The 22,644-nt window shown below is 46.7% G+C and overlaps 1 protein-coding gene across 1 annotated transcript in view; it reads left to right on the forward strand.

Annotated features, from left to right (window-relative positions):
- PTX4 (pentraxin 4) overlaps nucleotides 1-22,644 on the forward strand; it is a 147,443-nt gene that overhangs the window by 97,175 nt on the left and 27,624 nt on the right. The window contains exon 2 of the mRNA XM_069646814.1: nucleotides 1,225-2,398. Within this exon, the coding sequence (XP_069502915.1) occupies nucleotides 1,225-2,398 (1,174 nt within the window). The remainder of the gene's footprint in view (nucleotides 1-1,224; nucleotides 2,399-22,644) is intronic.

Below are 22,644 nucleotides of genomic sequence, written 5' to 3' on the forward strand. Positions count from 1 at the left end.
TGAGGGATTTATTGGAAATGCAAGAAAAAGGAAGCACAGGCTCCCTCCCAAGTCTGCAGCATGCTGGATTCGGGAAGGTGGTTTAATGATTAGAAACCAAAGAGCTTCGAAGCCAGGCCTTTTGGGGAACAAAGCAGTCATTGGTAAGTAGCAAAACGTCTTAGGTGGAAAGTCTCCAGGGCAGCAATGGCCGCTTGTGTTTCCACCACAGAGAACAGTAGCAAAGCAATGTGCAATGGGGCAGCTTCCTGTTATGCTCTTCCTGTTATGCTCTTTCTATTAGCTAGGCAGAAAAGGGAGCTGCGATTACCTTGCACGCGTGTTTGAAGACCGCCCACACTGTGCTGTTGCCACCATCTTGGGGACCAGTGGTGTGCGTCCCGAAGCCTCTAGGCATGGCCTTCAGGGTCAAGGATTGCAGCGATGATTAGGAGCGGGCCTTAGGTAGCAGCAGTGAGCTTTGAGGTTTGGGATTTCTGTGGAGCCCTGGTCTTAGTGGTGGTATTATCCGTACAGGGCCTTTGAGGGCGTGGGAGCCGGGACTGCAGAATGTGACAGAACACAAGGAGGACGGGAGATAGGCGGGTGTGGAGTGAGGTGGAAAAGTACAGCAGGATGCATGGAGATCACAGGAAGGATACATTGGAGATGGCAGAGGTGATAGAAAACCTGGATGCTGCGGAAAACATAGGCGATGCAGAGGCAAAGGGGGCACTTTAGCATAAACGTTGCAAGGCACACAGGATGCAGACATACGGTCACTGCAGGGCATGTACAGAAGAAAGAACGAGTTGCAGAGGTGGGAGGACATATCGGTGGGTGCAGAAATGAAAGGGGTTTCATGAGAAGATATGGAGATAGAAGGACCCCTCGTGGGTCATGGAAATGAGGGCACATTGACACATTGAGATGTGGGAGGACATTTCGTGGAATGCAGAAGCTGAAAGACTGGAATTTTTAAGGAAGAGCTCAGGCATGGGATGGTTAGAGTTCACATGAGGGATGTGGTGGTGAAGGACATTTTGGGAAAGGAGGACGCGTAGGCCAGCTTTCGATTTCTGGAGAATTTAGTTGCAGCCTCGTGGTGAAATCATTTCTGTATATCCATTTTGAGGCTATTTTGAAGCAGGTTGTTATGTTGGCCGGCTACTTTAAAGTGCATTGAAAATTGATGAAGACTGGAAATCCATCTATTGCTAACCGACTTGTTTTTTGTCTCCCTAGGTTCGGCGCTTTCAGGAAGTCACTCTTAACCGCCTCCAGGGCATCGCTGAAAACTATAACATCTCCTATAACATTGATGCCCAGTTCCAGCACCTAACTGAGCAGTTCCGGACTCTAAGCGACACCATGGAGGCCTCGCGCACCTCTCTGCAGGGCGACCTGGGCAGCCTAAAAGTCTGGATGAAGAAGCTGCAACGCAAGAACAAGAAGCTGGAGCTGAAGGTCTCAACCCTGGAGCAGGCGCTGGGAGACAGGACCAAGCAAAGCTTCAGGGAGAAGAAGGAGGCGACAGCCGTCCTTTCCAACTTGACGCAGGAGCTCAGCCACCATAGGCAGAATATCGCTTCGTTAGTCAGCAGCAATAGCCAGCTGCAAGCAGAACTTGGGAGCGTCCAAGAAGCCATCCAGGGCCAGGGGGCTCGGCTAGCTGGCTATGAGGAGCGCTTTAAGCATGCCGTGCAGAACGAAGTACTGTCACCTGGTCCTCTCTCTGTGGCAGAGCTTCCAAATGAAACGCCACAAGGAACGAATACAGAGGGCATAGACACCGATCCCAAGGACATGCCCGTCCCCCGCCACAGTGCCAGCAAACTCCTTACTAAACACAGGCAGAGGAAGCGGCTACAGGAGAAGTACAAGCACCTCATGCCATCCCGGGCAGCCAACCTGCGAAATAACCATCAACCAGACAACGAGGCCGGGCAGCAAGAAATGCAAATGGCGGCCGGGGCCCAGGCCTCAAGACACATGGAAAAGAGTGTTCCTCAAGCAGAAGAGCCCATAGGTCTGCAAGAGCCAGGAGACGCACAAGAGGCTGGAGAAGTACAAGCGCCAGGAGACGCGCAGGAGCCAGAAGATGCGCAGGAGGCTGGAGAAGCACCAGAGCCAGGAGACGCACAGGAGCCAGGAGAAGCAGAAGAGCCAGCAGAAGCACACATGCTGGAGAAGCTGCAAAAGCCATTTGAGCCGCAAGTGCCAGCAGAACCACAAACCCTCAGACATGCAGAAAAATTCCTGCAGGAACCTCCGGTGCCAGCAGACTCTATAACCCTTAGGACACCAGAAAAGAATAGACCGGATGCACCCATGCCAGCCGCGCTGAGAGCCACCAGGAAGCCTGCGAGCCCAGCTGCCCCCGAGGAGCAGGCGCCGCCCCCCAGGGCGCCGGCCGCAAGTATGTCTGGAGTGTTGAGCAGATCTGTGTTCTCTATTAACCTTCGCTATTATGGGTGCGCGCCAGATATTTTGGGCCCTGCTCAATTGAAGGAGGTCTTTGAAGGGCGGGAACAGCTGTGCATTCTTACTGCTCGTGCGGAGACTTGAGCCTGGCTGTTGTCTCTGATTTAAGGCAAGCAGTCGGCAGCTCTTCCTTAAAACCTGCATTCCGAGGAAGTGCGCTTCCTCTGTCCTCTCTATGTCCGCCATTGGCCGTCTCCTGCTCAGGCCTTCTCCTTCATTAACTCCACAGCACTCACCCCCAAAAGCACCTTTGCCACAGCCCCCCTCTGCAGTTTAATAGCAGGCGATTAAATGTCACAAATATTAGAGATGGAAGTGTTGTTATTCCTTGCCTTAAAATTGAGCATACATGTGAGATGCTCGTCTCTCAACTCATAGTGGCAGCAGTATCTGCCTCATCACGAGTTTGGCGGTAACCCTTAAATGCGGCGGTAACGCTATTACCGCCGCATTTAAGGGTTCGCCAAATCACAGGTTTGACAGGATTTACCACCCGTTTACAGCTGGGGGTAAATCCGCCGTAAATTTGCTGATTTTCGGTGCTATTACTGCACGCTAATACCGCCGACAGTAGTAGCGCCGAAAATTGGGGAATTCGCGAATGGGCCCAATGGTGAATGGGGAATTACCATTCCGCCAAACCCGTGATCTGGTGCTAATAGCACCAGAGGTTTGGCGGTAATGCTAAAAGCCCTGGCGGTCTGCCGGGATACCGCCCAACTCGTGATGAGCCCCCGGGCAGCACAGGTAGGGCAGCTTTCACATATCAACACATTCAGTTCCATTAATTCAATGTTTCATTAGCCTGTAACACACGAGCGTTGCCACTCGTCAGTCATTTGGGGCCACGCGGGGCAACTAGCACCACCAGGAGACTGCTTTGGCAGGGACAGTGCGCGCTACAGACCCCGCTTTATTGTTTGGTGGTCACTACACCGTATTTACAAACTGACGCTCTGCTGTCTGTGCTTCCCAAAATCATGCAAGGCTTTAAACAAAAGAACTTCTACTGACACAAACGTGCTGACGTGAAAGAGTAAATTAACCCCCCCCCCCAGTCCCCATGTTTCTAACAGCCATGCGCACGGCAGACAATAATACTTATTTAAATAAATAGCAAACATCAAAAGCTGGACTGGCGCTGCAGCTGGTATAACAGATGCCAATGTTACCCTGATCACTGGTGCCCAGAAGGGTGAAAGACTGAGCTGATCTAGTAGGGAATGAAATCTGTGAACTGCAGGTATTTTAGCAAGCACTCAACACTCAACAGACCGAGCTGCAACACACACTTCTAGGTGCAATGTGAAAAACGGGACGGAAATGTGCATGTTGCCGGAAAAATGTGGGATGCCCATAATCCCTTCAAATACAAAGCACTGATTGGCTCACTACGCTCCTGTGGCCATTTACACCCGTCCTGCACTGAGCTCAAATCCCACTTAAAGGGCTTACCCCTCACACCCCCTGCAATGTCCTGATACGGAATTATCGCCACTTTTCCCGCACTGCCATACTATGGCCCTGGAGTGGGGGATTTACCTCAGGCATCTTGCTGGAGGTAAATCCTCCCATTTTCCGCTGGCGATAATTCCCCCCAAAAAGCCCCATACAGTGCAATGGACTCTTAAAAACAGGGGATTAACTAGGCCACCGCCACTTGCAATCTGGTGGGAATTCCACCGGACCAAGCAGCAGTAACGCTAATTCCATTGGGCGGTATTCCTTCGGATCTATCACCAGAATACTGCCCAACTGGTAATGAGGCCCATCGTTTGCTTGCCAGAGGACCGGACCTGCACAGGACCTGCAAGCTTCACCTTCATGTCCTCAAGTCACTATGTCTCCCACAAGCATCACCAAGAACTTAGATAAGCACTCAGTGGCACAGGGCAGCTTCCGTATGTGTGCTACCTTTGTGTCAAGCCTCTGTAACCCCTTCTGATCCTCCTCCTCACCTGATACCTCAATAGGTTCCTCTTGGGTCTCTCATTCCTTCTTTCTGCGGGTCCTCTTGGTGTCCTTTAACTGTCTGTCCTTCTTTTGATGTAAATAGGGGCGAGCCCCCTCGGAGGCCACCTTAGCCCTTTACAGAACTTAGGCAACGGGGTACTCCAAGGGGCAAGCCCCCAAAAAGTCCAGGGGAAAAAAGCCACAAAGGCACAAAAAACCCAGCTGAAGATTTAACCAGAGGAGTTGACTGAAGTGATAGTTGCCAATCTATTCTTGGTTAGGCAAGTTTCAATGTAGTTCATGAGCTTTCCAGCGGCTGAATATATGAAGGAGAGTTTCAATACAGTGCACAGATGTTCCAGCCACTTGAACACAGAAGGTAAGGTAAGGTAACGTATCCTGAGAAATATAGGAAGGACTCCAAAATAAAGAAATAGAAATCAAGCAGATAAAAATAGAAATAGGAAATCACAACAAAAGTGTAGTAAACAAACTAAGACCAGTGAATAAGAGGAACAGCGGGCGGAAAAAGGGAGAGATGTGCGCGGCAGAGAAAAGGAAGCAGACGGAAAGTAAAAGGTAAACAGACCCAGCTGCCGAAGAGAAGGAGGCAGAGTTAGTATAGGACAAGCCTCGTAGCGCGGTTACGGGGAGAAAACAGAAGACATGAAAGGCAAGACTGAGACAGGAACAGAATATAGAAAGAAAAGTAGAGAAAAGAGTCTAGCGAGACGGAGACAAATTGAAACAGGATAGAAACAGGAAAGCCGATGAAAAACTGACCGAAGTCTGAAAGAATGGAAGGGGGAATAAAACCAGGGGGAGTAAAGAGTCTGAAAAGCGCTGAAGACTGCGGCAGAGAAAGATAAAGACACAGAGTAGTTAAAGCAGAACAAAGAAGGGCAAGGAGTCCGTTTGCAACACTAGAACTGCCGATACAACAGGAACGAAGTATAGGTACAGCGCCAGGGTTCAAAGAACAAATACAACGCACCGGTAACAGAGACACACCCACAGATAAACAGGTGGCAGCCATCTTGGGAGAAGACTAGGCGGCAGGGAGCGGTCAGGGAATGAACACAATGACAGTAGTTTCCATTGATTCTAGCGCTTCCAGTGTTGGCGCATGACACTTTGGCACATCTACACCTCCGACCACCCAACCCTCACCTTTTCAGGCTTAGATGTGATCTCCCTCAAAGGAGCTTCCTTGCCCTCTCACCAGTGGTCAGGCAAGCTCTACTATGCTTGTTGAACAGCAGTACTCATCGCAGTCGCATACTGCTATCCCTGCCTCAGGCCCAGGTGGTAACAACTGATGCCGAGGCGAAGGGCTGGGGGCCACCCTGAACAATCAGGCAGTGCAGGACAGGTGGAAGCAAGGGGAAACCTTCAGGTGTCATATGGTTAAGGTTCAAACAGATTGCAGATTGTCCATGAGTTAGATGAGCTGGGGAGGGGGGTGTGGTGGACCTCTGTGAACAAGTTGAGAATGGAAATTGGGCAGATGAGCCAGAGTCTGCCTGCCTTCACTAATTGCAGTGCACATACAGGTGGGTCGACGACCAAGCAGCGGACACCCTGCGTCACTATTTTCTGTTCGTTCACTCGCTGTCCCTGGATCCGAAAACCTTCTACAGTATTTGTCTCAGGTTTGGCCAGGACAAAAAAGACCGTTTCGCCTCCTCCAGCAATGCAACACTGCTGTGGTATTGCTTGTGATACGGAGACCCCCAGGCGTGAGCCCTGGATGCCATAGCGGTAGCTTGGTCTCAGTGCCGCCTCTATGCCTTCCTGCTAGGAGTATTCATGTGGGGATTGAGGGAGGTGGCTCCGATGATCATGGTTGATCTCTTTTGGGAATTATTGACCCGGTTCCCATCATTGAGGAAACTGGCCCAGGCACTAGACTGGATTCTCCCGCTGGAACCCTCCTCATCCGGCCCTGGAGTCCCTCACCTGAACGTGCCTCTGGATCTAGAAATTGAATTGGAAGGTTTATGAAGAGTTCTAGTGGTACCCATTCAGAATTCTCCCCAACCTTTCAGTCTTGCTTAAGACACTGGAAAATGTTTCAAACACGGTGTGAGTAGAAATCTACTTGTCTTTTCAAATGTGACCCATTCGGTATCCTGGCATTTCTGCACAAGTGCTTCCTCTTGGGGCTAGCAGTATCTCGTGTGCAAGTTCAGCGGGTGCCATTCAGGCTGTTCATGGCCCATGGTGAGGCCTCTGAGCTGCCGGTTGTGTGACTCCTGGCTGCTCCACAGCTTTGAGCTCCCCGGGCTTCCGACACAAAACATTCTTCCAGCCTGGGATCTTCTACTTATTCTCAAGGACCTCCCGCTTGAGTCCTTCGAACTTTTGGAGGGGGTTCCCTCGAAGCTCTTCTCTTGGAAATTCTCATTCCTAATCACCATAACTTTGGCCTTCCGTCTGGGTGAGTGCCACTCTCTTTTGTCCTCCTAGCCAACTTACAGGTCTTCCCAGATAGATTAGTCCTGGGTAGGAGATCTTCCGTTCGGATATATGTCAGTTTATGGCAGCGCGAAACTCCGAAATCGAAAATGCAGAATGTGAAATGCATGCCGCTGTGAAATCATGCATCATATCCATCGCATCCCCTTACCCACTCCTCCGCCCTCTCCCCTACTTACCTGCACCTCGTTGTGTGACGCCAACTCCCCCATCTCTTTGCGACACCGGTTCCCTTCACTTACGTAGATGGGAACCGGCACAGTAGGGTCCTCTTTTTTATGTTTTAAACTTTATTATACAGGAAGTGGGGGGACACAACCGTAACCCCCGTTCCCCTTGTTTGCTACAGTGGTACCGTATGACATATTTGTTCGAAATTTTCGGAAAGCCAAAATTCAAACAAATATACCATACGTTCTTTTTTTTCTTAATTTTTTATAACGAACCCTATTCCTTTCTAGCAACGATATTCTCAATCTTCCATATTAACCAGAGCGCGTGCCTACTGGGTCTTTCCCTTGTCCATCATCAGAAGAAAGCACGGTTGTATATGTCGGATGTGTGCAGGGCAGTGTTTATTTACCTTGAAAGAGGGGCTTCTTTCAGAAGATGTGATTAGTTGTTGGTAACAGGTGGCGCGGCCGGCCAGGGGGTGCACCCCTCCCCTGCCCCTTTGAGCAAATGGGGGACAGACACCAGAGCACCCTTTACCCCTGCTAGTACAGGCAAAACCGAGGACAGTGCTAGTGGTCGCTTGGGCCGAGTCTAGAGTTATCCCCTTACATATTGTTTGCAGAGCTGCCACCTGGATTTCTGCCCTCATGTTCATTTCTCACCATCGCCCAAGGAAAGGAGTGCACTGTGGCCCATGCTTTGGGACAGTGGTACTGTCAGCGGCGGCGGCATGATGTGGCAACCTATGCTGCAGGTACTCGCATCTGCTATTGCTTTGAAAATACATTGCTATACTTTTTGCAGGTATTTTGCAGTTGGTCTCTGTTTCTGACTTGAATCAGCAGCTCGTTTGGGTTGCCTGGGTATACTTATATTTAGTGAAGAAGGTGACGAAGAAGAAGGACCAGGTGATAATGCCTCAATTGTAGGGAGTAATGTGGCAATAACCGCCGAGCCGGTGGGCCATTACCGCCTATGGTAATGCCCCTGGGGTCTGAAGTTACACAGCGTAGCGAGGGCCTTAACAGTGGCACCGGGAGCATTACCATAAGGTGGAAATGGTCCGCCGGCAAGGCGGTTATTGCCATTAGTATTCCGGGGTCTGCAGTTCGGGATACTCGTTTTCCCGAGTTTGCAGCCCCGGAACACTAATGGCTGACAAACCTTTTCAAGCAGCATTTCTTTTGTTAAATGTTAAAGGTATTTGTACCGTGCACCATCACCAACGGAATTGGTCCCCAGGCGCTCTGGCGGATCTGCAAACGATAAGGGGGAATGGGTTAGTAAGGTGAAGAAGGAGTAGGATAGTGAGATGAGTGGTGTTCTGTTGGCAGCTTCAACTCGGTAGACACCGGGTGCTGAGCTTTGGTGCGGGTATTGGATCAGTGTCAGTCCGCGTGTGCTGTTGCTCCGGCTTATGTGTTGTTGCAGTGTTGCGAAGTGCGTGCGGCTTGTTGTGCGAGAGATGGTTGTGTGAGTTTTTGAGTGAGATAAGTATGCAGAGTTTGAGGTTATATCGGTTAGTTGGTTACCTGACCTTTGCATGCTAACATTCACAGTATTGTCCATGCTAATATTCACAATTCTATCTAGATGCGAGGCAGGCTAATGTTCACAATTCTATCTAAGTGTGGACATGCTAATATTCACAATTCTATCTAGATGCGAGGCAGGCTAATGTTCACAATTCTATCTAAGTGTGGACATGCTAATATTCACAATTCTATCTAGATGCGGCGCAGGCCAATGTTCAGAGTTCTATCTAGGTGTGGGCACGCCAACATTCACAGCCCCATCCAGATGCGTCGCAGGCTAATGTTCACAATTTTATCTAAGTGTGCACATGCTAATATTTACCAGTTCTATCTAAGGGTGGACATGCTAACATTCACGATTCTGTCCGGACGCGACGCAGGCTAATGTTCACAATTCTATCTATGTGTGGACATGCTAATATTCACAAATCTATCTAGTTGCGACGCAGGCTAATGTTCACAATTCTATCTAAGTGTGGACATGCTAATATTCACAATTCTATCTAAGTGTGGACATGCTAATATTCACAATTCTATCTAGATGCGACGCAGGCTAATGTTCACAATTCCATCTAAGTGTGGACATGCTGATATACACAATTCTATCTAAGTGTGGACATGCTAATATTCACAATTCTATCTAAGTGTGGACATGCTAATATTCACAATTCTATCTAGATGCGAGGCATTTGCCGTTTGAAAAGATTTTGTCGTTTAAAAGTTAAAAGGCATTTGCCGTTTGAAAAGGTTTTGTCGCAGTACGCGTTGGTTCTAGGAACACGAGAACGGGCGTACTGCTTCATTAGTTGGAGCAACAGGGTGCCATTTTCGGCCAAGTTGCTCCGTACTAATAAATCAGAGAAAAATTAAAATACTTTGGAGAAGGGGCAACGTGTGGTCCCTTCTCCCTTTCCAAGGTTGCCTTGAAAGAAAAAAAAGTGTACCCGGCACGCGAACGAAGTTCGTGCATCCACAGGATTACGCTGTGGTATGGCTCGGAAACGAGTCAATCCACGTTTAGTGTTTCCCGTGGACGCGGCATGCCGGGTACTAATGTTCATTACTCTTGAGTCCAACTCTTCCTCTCCACCTTCATGTCCCACTTCCCCCTCCCTGTTGGGGTACCAAACATTACTCTGAGTCCACCCGGCATCCATCTTTGCTCTCCCCTGGCAGTGATAAATTTGAATTCCCTTGCATTTCCTCTTGCCATGCGGGCAGAATGCAGCCAAATCTGCCCAACTGAACCTTTGGCTATGCCAGTCGCCAGGCAGAGGCACATTTAAGACATGTTGGGGCATCTTGCTAGGCCTATCTTATCGAGTCTCCTTAGCCCGCTAATGAAAGTTATGAAGCGTCAAGAATAGAACAAATCAACGCGAGAACGAGTCAGCAGTCACGTAACCCAGCTGGACGTCACCATTTTCAGCCATCATGGAGCCTAAGAGCAGACTCTGGCGATAAGAGGCATTGTTTTGCTCAGTGCCTTAAGTGGCACTACAAATTGAGCCGGGGCCCATCGAGGGGGCGTGGCCTAACAACGGGGGTCTTGATGGGCCGTTAGGCCACGCCCCCTTGACGAGCCCCGGCTCAATGGGCTACTGGCACCCCTGCCAGGCAGCCTTTTGTAGAGATTAGCACCCTCTCCCCTTTGGGGGAGAGGGTGCTGATCTCTGCATTTCTATTCTATAGGCTTGCCTGGCAGGGGACAGCGCCTCTCCTATTCAGCCTTAATGGTGGCGCTGCCCCTCGCCAGCTGGGGAGGGGCAGCGTCACCATTAAGGCTGAAAGGGTGAGGCCACTGGAAGCAGAGGCCCTTTTCCTAAAGACAAACTCCCGAGAATCCACGGGAGCTTCAGTATTTAGAAAGCAAGGCCTCTGCTTCCAGCGGCCACACGTTTTCTCCATAGTGGTGGCGCCGGCCCACGTGCATCCCTTGATTAAAGGGATGCCTCGCAGGTGCGGCGCCACCATTATGGCTGAAAGGCATTTTTTTCTGAAGCCCGAAGCTCTCGCATACGAGCGAGAGCTTCAGGCTGTAGAAAAAAATGCTTTTTCCTGTAGTGGCCGGGGCTGACAGGGGAGATTAGTGGGCCCCGGCAGGGCCCCGCCTCAAAACGAAATTTCGGAGACTGCCGGGGCCCAGCCCCGGCAGGCCCCGGCCCACTTACCAGTTCATCACCTTAACTGGCACGGAGAAGTCTGCTCTATTTTCAAAGCGTATCACCTTCTCCGAGATGCCTTAGTACATCAGGGGCGCTCACTAAATGTAACGTACTGTTTTCCCTTGTTTGCATTTGAAATCACTGTACTATGGAAAACAGCACAGGTGTTTGCTTAATCCACAGAATGCCTCCTAAACATTTTGTAGAAAGGCACTGTCTGGTGTGCGCCGGATCCCCTTGAGAAGGGATGAAGATGACGTGGTATACCACCTAAATTGTAATTTTGTGACCATGAATGCAGGGCTCGAATCACAGTCCCCCCTCCCCCCAAACACAGTATGTGATCCTGGGCAAATAACTTTACTTCACTAGGGCACATTTCCCTTGACTGGGGTCGCCTAGTTATTCAGTTCAATGGCTGACCTAAAACGCCTCACTCATAGTTGTATAGGCGGCAGTGTTATATAAAGTTGCAAGAAGGCATACGTTACGATAAACACGTGAGTGATAGGGACCATAGGAATTATATTGGTCTTTCATAAAGTACACACGGCAAACTGAATGTTGAACTCCTAACCAAGAGGGTTCCATTTGCAATCACCAGCTTATGCCACGTAAAGTGAATCGGTTGCTGTGCTTACTAGTACCGTGACCAATGTTTTTCCAAGCATATGAACTGGGAACTTTGGAAAATATCTTCCAACCATTATTTGATTTGAGGGCATGATTGGCAGGCGGTGCCAGTCCTGGGTGATTCGATAATTATCAACTTGTGATGAGGGGACAAAGTGGGGTCGGGCACTTAATCCCACGGGGAATTACAAATCGAAATATACAAAACATAGAGATTGAAACATTTACAATTAAAATACTCCAGCGTGGCACCAAGACTGCCCCAAACTATGTCCACTTAAAGTCAAACTCCCGTACCTGGTCCATCGCACACCGCATCAAGGGACTTTTTTTTTTTTTTTTTTACCATTCTCCCTTGCGGACCGTTTGCCCAGCAGTATGCAGTGCCTGCTTGCGTGCATGGCAGGACATATATCGGGGTACATGGGAAGTCGCGTGCTTAGTCACTTCAATTGGTCATCTAAGAGCCTCGTTTTAGTGGATCTATGGCTTAGTGGATCTATGGCTTTTAATCACTTACTAAAATGTCACCGGTCCTAAAAGTAGTCTGGAAATAATCAGCTACTTAAATCTCAACCTCATACATTTACACTTTAATTCACCGAAAAGTTGACCCCCAAATCTCGACACTAGACTCTAAACATGAAAAATCCAGCAGCCAAGATATGAAAATGAAGCAATAAAAATGGGGGGCAAGTCCCTCTTTACCAGCCCCACGCCCAACGCCTTGTATCTTAGGTCAGTCCTAAACTCCGTTTCACTCAGCACGTAGTGCAATGAAATAGTGACCACTAGAGGGCAGTGAAGCTACATGAATGAAATGCCTAACTCTAAATCGGGGTTGCCAGCATAGGCGAATTGATCAACAAAATAATGTGAGAGAAAAAGAGACGACATTTAGGTCTGACTATATTGGTGTGGGCGAACAAGGGACTGGATACCGTCTTGGTTATTTAGCAAGGTAGACCAAGCGGCCAAATTAAATTACAAAACTGACGACTATATGGCACCAGTGGCAATCAAATCACTGTAAATGTGAATGTCAATGGCTACATTAGCAGAAGTCAGAGTGGTACACTGTGTTATTTGGTACTGGCCGTTTCTCTTAACAGGGCGCAGAGAGCTATCTGTGGAGGGATAGTATTTCAAACATTAATATCCCGACACAGAGTCCTATCCGCCCCGGGATGTTACAGTTTGCTTAAATATATGTCACCCAAAGCAATAATAAATGCAGTGCTTTTGGTGCCAGTATATTTACGCAAAACACCACGGAAACATTTACAGCTGCGCGTACAGAGCGCGTGCTGTTTGATTTAAATATACTGTCAGCCAAAGCACACTTATTAGGGCTCAGGGTGACAATATATTTAAGTAAACAGTAACTTCTCGGCAAGGGATAGGCCTCTGCGCCAGGATATTACTGTTTGAAGTGCAATCTCAGTGCGAATTGCTCCATGCACCCTGTTGGTGTCCAACAGGGCGCGCCTGATGGGGCTGCTTCAAAGGTCTCGCGCCAAGACGGCAGGTGCCAAATAGGCTGCGCCAGAATGTCCGGCTTCGAAGTCAGGACTATCCAGCTTTCCAAAAGCATTTTGCATGACACTTTACTAAGGTGACCAGATTTAAAAAAAAAAACAGACGGGCCCTTGAAATAGAAGTAGGACTAAAGTAAATGCACATATAACTTTAGTCCTACTTCTATGTCACTAGCCCATTGCGGGGGGGCGGGGAGGGTGTGTGCTAACCTGCACACTCCTCTCATTGGAGGAGAGCGCCAGGGAGGGGAAGGGGGAGGAAATGGGGGGGCGTGAAGCTTTTCACGCCTTCACGCCCCCATTCGCGCAGGAAGAGGTGCGCCGGGACCCGATTTCGGGATTCCTATATCGGGTCCCGGAAAAAAAAGGCACCATGACCAAAACCCCGGACGGGGTTTATAAAATAAAAAAAACTATCGGGACCCCGGGACGCCCAGTGATTTCCCCGGACTGTCCTGGGAAAACCCGGACATCTGGTCACCCTACACTCTACACACAGAGGCTGTCAGAAGCATTTTGTGGTTCTTGGAATGAGAGCAAGATGTTGAGCCAGCAATTATTCGTCGTCATGCAAATTGCTATTTAAATTAGTGGTAAGTGCCAGTTAATAGGGCCTCATTCCAAGTTCAGTGGAGGGGTAAAAAAGTCACGGTAATACTATTACCTTCACATTTACCACCTCGACGAATTCCGAGTTTTGGTAAATCATCCACTGTAGGGCCAGAATTCAGTGGTGCTACTGCAGCGTAGTTACCGCTTGCGCTAAATATAAACACACCCCATGAAGTTCTATGGATTTCCAAGATTGGGATTTACACTGCCTTACCACCACTCAAAGTCCGCCAGACCAAGTGGTGGTAATGGTAACTGATTTGGCTGTCATTTCACGGAATTAGTGCAAAGTTACAGCCAAACTCGAAATGAGGACCTATAGTCCCAGTAGTTTATTTTGTTGTATTTTTAAGGTATAAATGATATTTAACTCCTGCCTCTCCAATGCTCTGAGAGCAAGGAATGATCGGCACACTCATGCACAGTTCAGATTACAGGTAATTTGAATGTTTGTTTGTTTACTTATTTATATAGCTCTCCTCACCTTGAGGTATCTGGGCCTGTTACATGTTATTTGTGGTGATATAGTACATTGTAACGGTTTTATAACACGGCACACTCCAGCCAGGGACTCTTGCCCCTGACAATGAATGTGGCGCACAATAAAAACACTTTCTATCTTTAATCAACCACAGCTTCTTTTATTTGAGTAGGCCCCCAACACGTCTCGCACCCAACCTTCACAAACACCCCGTGTCACTGTGGATGAGGAACCAGGCCGGTCTGTATCAATATATTTATGAATTTTATGGTTTAATGAAAATAAAAGCAAAATCAAAGAATTGGACAGCAGCAACCAATGTTGTGGCAATACAAATGCAAACATTTCTTCAACACAGTTCAAAATCCCCACAATTCACATGAATCTTTAATGGCAACACAGAAAAAATGATTCTAAAGCATGTAATGGTGCTAAGGTTAAGCACTCCCCCTGCAATACTCACCTCTCAAACATCTGCTAACTTAATTCTTTTTGGATGGTAGGCAGTGATAAGGAGTCGGGATCAAGAGGGAAAAATCGGATTTAGAATTCGGCCCACCACCCCAAGATGGGAGGCCAGAAAAGAAAATGAAAATTTAGGAGCAAACAGGCACAATTGGATTTTACTTGTTACTCGCACAGCAGCTTACAACCGCGGTGGGACAGTTAGAAAAGAAATTCGTGTTGCTACACTCGAGAGATAAGGAAGCTTACGGACTACTAAGCAGTGCACCAAGGCAACATGAACACAAGGTAAGAAAATCGACTTTGGGTCAGAAAACAAATGCAAAAGAAAAACACATGCGGCAGAATGCAAATTCATCTTTACATGAGACTTGTGATGACAGGCAGCCACGGAAAGGGCTTTGCTGTCAAAATTGGAAATCGGTTTCAAGGAGAAGGACAAAGGCGCATTACGTATAGGATTCTGACAGAAAGGGATGGTTCTTAATGGGACTACAGTTTGGGGTTTTCTATGGGACAGATGCAAAATCAGAATTCATGGGAATACACATAGTACACAGGCAAATTTGGTTTTGTTACTCAGAGACAAATTCCATTGAAGCTATATTTTAATGACTGTAGTTATTAAAGAAAGGCACTTGGCATGAGGTGGTTAATTTCGAATATCAACCAACCCACACTGTGTATCTCTTTATAGGGCAATTAATTCATTTTGTTGAAAATAATGTTAAAGATTTATACAGACAACTGCAAGATTTATAAAAGGAAAACACTAACATACACAGGCTAATGCAGATTTGTCTATGAAAAAGTGAATGGATAATACTGGCAATTTGGGACATTGAATGGGATTTTCTATGGGATGCAAGATTCAAAAGAGAGGGGTATGCAATATGGGGTTGGGGCTATTTGCTACTTACAATGTAAGCTTGAGTTTGGTATTCTGGAAAGCCAATGAGGTCTCTGGTCACTCTGGACAGCTAGGCCAAGGGATCTGGTCACTCTGGACAGCTAGGCCACGGGATCTGGTAACTGCGCTCTCCTGGAAGGGGTCAGCTAGGCAAGGTCTGGTCTCTGCACTCTCTTGGATGGGATCAGCTGCCTCTTCTCCTTTCTCCCTGGATTCTTGTGTGTGTCTGGATCTGGAATCTGTGTATCTTGCTGTGGATGGATGGATTAGCCCTTTGTGTCCCTCTGTGTCCCCCCTTATATAGCTCACATGACATCTATTTTACAATCTGGGGGGGAAGTACTCTGGAATTACTCCTATCCTGGGATAGGACAGCCTACCAGTCCTCTCTCCCCCCCTGGGCTGATTGGTTCAGGGGAAAGGGAATCATTTGTGTGTTTGCTTTTGTGACATTTGTTTGTTCTCAGATCCACTTTTTAGCAAAAATGAGTTATGCATCACAACTTAAAACTTACACTAGTCACCGCCATAAGAATTAGATATGCGGATTCAATAGGTCACAGGGAATGGGACAACTCGATCACCGGCTGTGTGCGAGGTAGCATCGCCCTTTGGCACATTTTGGCCTTTTTCATGAAATACAAAATAGCTCAAATTCTGCCAATGCTTACACATGTTCATAATTACATTTTCCATCTTTCGACCTAGTTTCATATTTGTCCCATTTATAATTCAGCCAGAAACGTGTCTTTCCTGGCCATTTCAGTTCACAAAGTGCCAGAAACATGCACTTGGTCTCTTTACATTTGTCTAAAAATCACATGGAAAACTAGCATAATACAAAATTACTATTTATTCAGGGTGCTGGGAAAAATGTCTTAATACGAAGAAGTCCTTTTAATGTCAATGGGGAGGATTTTTCACATATGGGAGCGGTGCTGCAGACCCCCACAGCAAACTCTATCCTCCTGGCTCGGCTTGCAACAAAGGACTTTTATGATGCACTTTGCAGTTTGACAGTTCCTCTTTCAGAGTGGGTGCTGGAGGAAATCACACTTCTTGGTCAGGCACTAGCCACACTGGCTTCCTTTGTCCCCTCTTCTAGTAATGCTTGCTAGTCTGGTAGAACAGAGAATTCTCACACTCCCGGCCACCTCACATGCCGTTGTGGACTGTTTCACTTATTGGTGCGAATTTTCAGTGGGAGGCAAGGCTTGCAAATTAATTCTGTGCCTGAGCCAAAAATCAGTTTTACTGGTTTCTGAGCCTTCTCCAATGCAACTAAATCTTATGAGGACAAATATAATGTACATTGTGTAGCCAAACCCCCCGCCACACATATTCAGACATTTCTGTGCAAGCAAAAGCTGTCATTCAACATTGACTTTTAAACTAAATTTTCCCTTATTTTCCAAAGAGCAGATTCACATGTGTGCAGGCCTTTCATTTAAAGTTTCAAAATGCGGTTCTGCCGGTCATGGGTTTGTCTTACAAATAGTCCTTTCAAGGCGTTTTGTATGTACTGTTGGTTCATGGACACAGAGGGATACTGCACAGGATTTCTTTGATTTGGACACAGACAGGAGAAAAAGCCACACTATTTCTTTCATTTGCAGTAATTTGAGTGCAATGGTTCACATCAAAGGGAAACAAAAGCTGTCTCGGGCTGTAATGTAGAAACCCTTGACCCTCATGTGATTTATCACAAAAACAAAGCTGTTTTGGATGTCTTGCATACTTTTTATTCTCCGGATGTACGAAAAACAGTTCTGAAGGTTATGCAGAAGAAAATGAAGCAAACGCAGATCCGTTTTTCAAAGCAGTGTTCAACTGCTTGCCACACATGTGCCAGAAAGACAGAAGCACAGCCGTTTTGGTGGCACTGTTTCAATGCGGTTTTAGGTGAAGGGGGATTTCTGCTTAGGGCCTTAAATGCACCCCACATATTCCCCCCTGCTTTTCCATAACATTTTGTTGGGGAAGAGTAGGTCAGAGTGGGGTTCATTCGGCGGAATTCTCCTTCATCAGGGAGCAGCAACCCAGGATCCCCTTCTGTCTACAAGTTGGAGGGTATGGTGAAGCACCCTCTTTCCTTCCTTCCCTTCCAGGTCCCCCGGGGTGATCCTCTCCAAGAAAGTAAGGATGTTACTAATCTAATAGAAGACAGAAACAACTAGTTTTAGTACTTTTTACTTACATTATTCCCGGAAGATTTACAACAATGCAACAATGCTTACAGTTTACAATTTTCGTGATATTGGTTCTTTCCTTTTTTTAATAACACCAAGAAATTTACTCCACTGGACAAGGACAACAAATTGACTTTCATGACCAATTTCTATCATTTTTACAATAATACCAAGTAAAATACTCCCTGTTATATAGATATACCTATGCATCTATATACTTACCTCTGCTTTTTTTCTCCTTTCTTCTCATTCTTCAGATGGTTCCTCTGCACGACTTTCTGTTGGCTCAACGATCAACTGCAAAGCGTGTCTGGGGTGACAGCTTTTCAACTGATTGATGTGGACCCATTTTTTTTCAGACAGTTCTCCTTTGGGGATACAGATCTTATAGGTGACAGGTGAAATTTTGTCTACAATTTCAAAGGGGTTGCACCAGGATGGGAGGAATTTCCGCTCCTTGGTCTGGTTCCTCTCAAAATTGTACAAGTAGACCCTGTCTCCTACTTGATATTCTTTTTTTTAGTAGTCTTTAAATCGTAGTGGATTTTCATCCCCTCTGCCGATTTCTCTAGATTCCGCTGAGCGTACGCAAAAGCATGTTGAAGGTGTTTTTTCAGATTCTCAATATATTGATGCGTTGTGGACACGTTAATCAGTGTCTGCTCTTGTGTTCCATAGAGCTGATGCTGGGTTGCACCATTTTTGGTCCAGTCATTAGCTCAAATGGAGACATTTTGGTCACAGAAGATGGTGTAGATCTGATGGCCATCAGGACAAGCAGTAGTCGGATTTCCCCACGAGGCCCAGAGTCCGCCACAAACTTCTTATGAATGCTCACAATTGTTTTATTGTACCTCTCAACTCCCCCACAAGAGGCTGGGCAGTATGCGATATGGAGTTTTCTCTTTACCCCAAGTATCTCCCACATCTTTGTCATCACCTCGCTGGTGAAGTGACTTTCTCAGTCTGACTCAATCCTTTGGGGAAGGCCGAAACTCAAGAAGATGTGGTTGATCATCAGGGCAGCTGCTGTTTCTGCCTTGCAATTTAGGGCCGGGAGGCATTCCACCCATTTGATAAACAAGCATGTTACTGTTAACATGTACTTGTTTCCCTAGAGGAGAGAATCACAGGCCCAGTGAAATCTACTTGTAAATCTGACCTAGGCAGTGTCATCCCCTTTTCTGGAGGGGAGCTCGGTGTGTGAGTGAGCTTGGCTGAAATTGTGCACACACAAGACACCCCTTCAAATATTCGTTGAGGTCCGGCCAGTATGCAACCTCTCACAAGATTTCTAAAGTAGTATGAAACCCCCAATGACTGCCTGTGGCTGCGTCATGGGCGTGACTTAGCATCAGGTTTCGGAATGAGGTAGGTGCCACCCACTGGTAACATCCAGAGTTGGATCTCCTTACCAACAAACTGTCTTGATTCTGAAAACTTTGGGAATCTTCATCAACACCCGGAGATCCTCTTTCCCGATGTAATCAGTTTCTGTCAGAGGAAAGCTCATAGGGTCTTCAATGTGTGGATACTATTTCCCAATAATCATAGCCCCTTTTTGTGCAATGGTTAAATCAGCATCTGGCGTCTCCTTACTCCACTGGGCCATTGAGAGTTCATTTTGGGCAAGTGTTTGGGACCTGGTGATGGCAGCAACCTGGATTTCCCCCAGCAGAGACTCGATCTCAAGGAGATCCCCGTGGATGGATCCGGTTTTGGCCAACTGATCAGCCAGGTCATTTTTGGTTTTTGTCTGGTCCCTCTATTCTGGAATGACCCTTAATCTTTTTCCAATAGATGGTCACCACAGTCGTACGAGTCCACAGCAAAGATTTCTTGAAAATCTAAAAAACCTGCTTCAGTGTTTGCTTTTGTTCCTCTGTCTCACAGGCATCAGCGAGGTTGACCTGTTCCTCAACCCCCTGTCTGAAGCCTGGAAATACCTTGGATTTTGCAATCTCAGCAGTATCCTCCAGCTGCGTGGAGAGATCCCTGATAAGTGTGTTGACCTGGACAGAAGGTTTCAGGTAGGAGAGGCAGTCATTGTGGACCTGGAATATCACCTCATCCTTCCTGATGTCACAGGTCACCTCTCCGCCTCGTAAGGGCAGGAAGAGTACACCAAGAAATTCCCCCCTTGCCGGGTGAATATCTTTTCTAGCGTTATGTCATCGTCACAGTCATAGCAGTCATTGGGGATCGGTCCTATGATTTCATTCCCTAAATCCATGGAGAAATGCTGGTCATCAACCACCATTCCAATAAAGGTGTTTGCGCCCAGAGTGATACTTCTAGGGTTGCTGTTATCCACCAATATTGGAATGGTGTTGTGTTCTAAGTCAACAAATGGTGTCGGGTTCCATCCCAACCCCTGCTGTTGGAGATGGTGACTTGGTGTACATAAGCGTCTGGGTTTTGGAGTTTCTGTCCTCTCTTAATTTTTAGGGAGATTGGGAATTGTTGGGTCCGTCCTGGGATGGTGACCTCCTCTCCAATTTGAATTTCAACTGCATATGGTAGCATTGAGCTGACCGTAATCCTTTTCAAGATTATCAAAGCCCATATCTGCCCTGCTCTTGCCTAGTTTATTGTTACACTACTTTATTTTGAGACACAGGCCTGATACCTAGGGTACAAGTTTCTGGATGGTGCCTAAACAAGTAATACAGTTTTCTAGCCACAAAAACTACACTACCTTCAATGGGTTAGTCTGCTGTGTTGCACTGTCATGGGTGAAAACACTTATCTCAATCACAGCATGAGCCCCCACTTGTAACGGTTTTATAACACAGCACACTCCAGCCAGGGACTCTTTCCCTTGAGAATAAATGTGGCGCAAAATGAAGACGCTTTCTATCTTTAATCAACCACTGGTTCTTTTATTTGAGTAGGCCCCCAACCCGTCTCGCACCCAACCTTCACCAACACTCTGTGTCACGGTGGATGAGGAACCAGGCCGTTGTGTATCAATATGATATTTATTAATTTTATGGTTTAATGAAAATAAAAGCAAAATCAAAACATTGGACAGCAGCCACCAATGTTGTGGTAATACAAATGTAAAGATTCCTTCAACACAGTTAGTTCAAAATCCCCACAATTCACATGCATCTTTAATGGCAAAACAGAAAAAAATATTCCAAAGCATGTAATGGTGCTAAGGTTAAGCACTCCCCCTGCAACACTCACCCTCCAAACATCTGCTAACTACTTAATTATTTTTGGATGGAAGGCAGTGGTAAGGAGTCAGGATCAAGAGGGAAAAATCGGATTTAGAATTCAGCCCACCACCCCAAGTTATTAAAGAAAGGCACTTGGCATGAGGTGGTTAATTTTGAATTTCAACTAACACACACCATGAATCTCTTTATAGGGGAATTAATTAATTTACTTGAAAATAATGCTAAGGATGTATACAGACAACTGAAAGATTTATAAAAGGAATACACCAACATACACATGCTAATGCAGATTTGTCTAAGAAAAAGTGAATGGATTATACTGGCAATTTGGGACTTCAAATGTGATTTTCTATGGGATGCAAGATTCAAAAGAGAGGGGTATGCAATTTGGGACTGGGGTTATTTGCTACTTACAATGCAAGCTTGTGTTTGGGATTCTGGAAAGCCAGCGAGGTCTCTGGTCACTCTGGACAGCTGGGCCAAGGGATCTGGTCACTCTGGACAGCTAAGCCAAGGGATCTGGTCACTCTGGACAGTTAGGCCAAGGGATATGGTCACTGCGCTATCCTGGATGGGGTCTGCTAGGCAAGGTTTGGTCTCTGCACTCTCTTGGATGGGATCAGCTGCCTCCTCTCCTTTCTCCCTGGATTCTTGTGTGTGTCTGAAACTGGAATCTGTGTATCTTGCTGTGGGTGGATGGATTAGCCCTTTGTGTCTCTTTGTGTCCTCCTTATATAGCTCAAATGACATCATCTATTTTACAATCTGGGGGGGAAGTAATCTGGAATTACTCCTATCCTGGGATAGGACAGCCTACCAGTCCTCTCTCCTCCCTCTGGGCCGATTGGTTCAAGGGAAAGGGCATCATTTGTGTGTTTGCTTTTATGACATTTCTTTGTTCTCAGATCCACTTTTTAGCAAAAATGAGTTATGGATCAAAACTTCAAACTTACACTAGCCACCGCCATAAGAATTAGATATGCGGATTCAATGGGTCACAGGGAATGGGACAACTCGATCACCGGCTCTGTGCGATGTAGCTTTGCCCTTTTGCACATTTTGGCCTTTTTCATGAAATACATAATAGCTAAAATGTTGCCAATGCTTACACATGTTCATAATTACATTTTCCATCCTGCCACCTCGTTTCATATTTGTCCTATTTATAATTCTGCCAGAAACGTGTCTTTCCTGGCCATTTCAGTTCACAAAGTGCTAGAAACATGCACTTTGTCTCTTTACATTCATCTAAAAATCACATGGAAAACTAGCATAGTACAACATTACTACTTATTCAGGGTGCTGGTAAAAATGTCTTAATATGAAGAAGTCCTTTAATGTCAATGGGGAGGATTTATCACATATGGGGGCGGTGCTGCAGATCCCCACAGCAAACTCTATCTTCGTGGCTGGGCTTGCAACAAAGGACTTTTATGCCCTTTGAAGTTTGACAGTTCCTCTGTCAGAGTGGGTGCTGGAGGAAATCACACTTCTTGATCAAGAACTAGCCACACTGGCTTCCTTTGTCCCCTCTTCCAGTAAGGTCTGGTAGAACAGAGAATCCTCACACTCTTGGCCACGTCATATGCCATTGTGGACTGTTTCACATATTGCTGCAAATTTTCAGTGGGAGGCAAGGCTTGCAAATTAATTCTGTGCCTGAGCCAAAAACCAGTTTTACTAGTTTCTAAGCCTTCTCCAATGTGACTAAATCTTGTGGGGACAAATATAATGTACATTGTGTAGCGAAACCCCCACCCACACATATTCAGACCTTTCTGTGCAAGGAAAAGCTGTCATTCAACGTTGACTTTTAAACAACATTTTTCCTTATTTTCCAAAGAGCAGATTCACACGTGTGCA

The sequence above is a fragment of the Ambystoma mexicanum genome, chromosome 2q, assembly GCF_040938575.1.
Source record: "Ambystoma mexicanum isolate Mex_15411 chromosome 2q, UKY_AmexF1_1, whole genome shotgun sequence".
In the NCBI taxonomy this organism is placed as follows: Eukaryota; Metazoa; Chordata; class Amphibia; order Caudata; family Ambystomatidae; genus Ambystoma; species Ambystoma mexicanum.